The sequence below is a fragment of the Otolemur garnettii genome, unplaced genomic scaffold (genome assembly GCF_000181295.1).
Source record: "Otolemur garnettii isolate 467f Iridium unplaced genomic scaffold, OtoGar3 scaffold00046, whole genome shotgun sequence".
In the NCBI taxonomy this organism is placed as follows: domain Eukaryota; kingdom Metazoa; phylum Chordata; class Mammalia; order Primates; family Galagidae; genus Otolemur; species Otolemur garnettii.
The window spans coordinates 129023-130300 of NW_003852441.1; the positions used below are offsets into that span (position 1 = coordinate 129023).

The window sequence follows — 1278 nt, forward strand, 5'->3', positions numbered from 1 at the left end:
GCCACCTTAGGTGTATGTGGCTGGCGCCTTAGCCGCTTGAGCCACAGGCGCCGAGCCAAAAAATCACCAGTCTTAATAAGACTGGTGATGTCCTCATGGCATTTGCCCCATCAATCTCTCCCCAGCTGCCCACTGTAAGACAGAGGCTTTCAGAGGGCACGTCCCCTGGTCTCGGTTCCTCCATCCTATTGTCTGTCTCCCATTAAGTTCCAGGATGGCTGGACCCTTGTCTGTTTTGTTCTCAGCTCCATACAGTAAGAGCTTAAGAAATGCCTAATGACACAGGCCTGATGCAGAGGGAACCCACGCATAGAGTCCAGGGAGAAGCTGCGAGTGGAAAACGAAGAACGCCTGGCTCAGTCCCTGAAGCCACGCCCCCAGGACCCCGCCTCCTCAGGGCGCGTGTCCCTTTAAGGGCTTCCGGGCCGAGCTTCCGGGTGGGGCGCGCGCCACGGCCTCGGTCTGGGGCTCGAGTCTGCGCGCCCGCGCTGCCCGCGCCCCCCACGCCCCCCGCGCCCCCCGCGCCCCAGTCTGCCGACGCTTCTCCTCCGAGATGGTCATGTCTCCCTGCCAGCCTGGGCGGGGCGGCACGGCCCAGGCCCCCGCGCCCAAGCTGGGCGACCGCGAGGGGCCATGATCCGGCTGGGCGGCTGGTGCGCGCGGCGGCCCGGCGGCGCGGCGGTTCCCCCCGGGCGGCGCTGGGCTTGTCCAGGGCCGCCGGTTCGGACGGGGCGGGCGGGCTGCCGCTCCCTGCGGGTGCTGGTGGACATGGACGGCGTGCTGGCCGACTTCGAGGGCGGTTTCCTCAGGAAGTTCCGCGCGCGCTTCCCCGACCAGCCCTTCATCGCGCTGGAGGACCGGCGCGGCTTCTGGGTGTCGGAGCAGTACGGCCGCCTGCGGCCCGGGCTGAGCGTGAGCATCCCCCGCCCCGGCCCCGCGCCCACGGCGGGCGGGGAAACGAGGCCGCCGTCCCAGCCCCGAGCCTGGGCAGCCTCTGCGCGGGCTCCGGAGCCTGGGCGCCCAGGTGACCTTGGGCGGGTCACCGCCCTACTTAGGGGTGACAGATAGGGTCCTGGGGAGGACCCGGGGCAACAGCGCACAGGGAGGGCGCTGTCACCGAGGGCTTCTGAAAATGCTTGGAGTAGTACAAAGCCTAATATGCCCAACTCTCTGTCTTCAGCAGAGTTTTAAATTTTTGGCATATTTGGCCTCGAGTCATTTGTTAAATTTTTATATTTATTTATTGTTTTGGAGACAGAGCCTCAAGCTGTCGCCCTC

The 1278-nt window shown here is 65.6% G+C and overlaps 1 protein-coding gene across 2 annotated transcripts in view; it reads left to right on the top strand.

Annotated features, from left to right (window-relative positions):
• Positions 1–482: 482 nt before the first annotated feature.
• The window catches only part of NT5M (5',3'-nucleotidase, mitochondrial), a 34334-nt gene continuing 33538 nt past the window's right edge, over positions 483–1278 (top strand). For both annotated transcript variants that reach the window (XR_002773681.1, XM_012806027.2), the window contains exon 1: positions 483–912. Coding sequence is in view for 1 of the 2 variants with exons in the window: in XM_012806027.2 (XP_012661481.1) it covers positions 634–912 (279 nt within the window). In the remaining variant the exon portion in view is untranslated. The remainder of the gene's footprint in view (positions 913–1278) is intronic.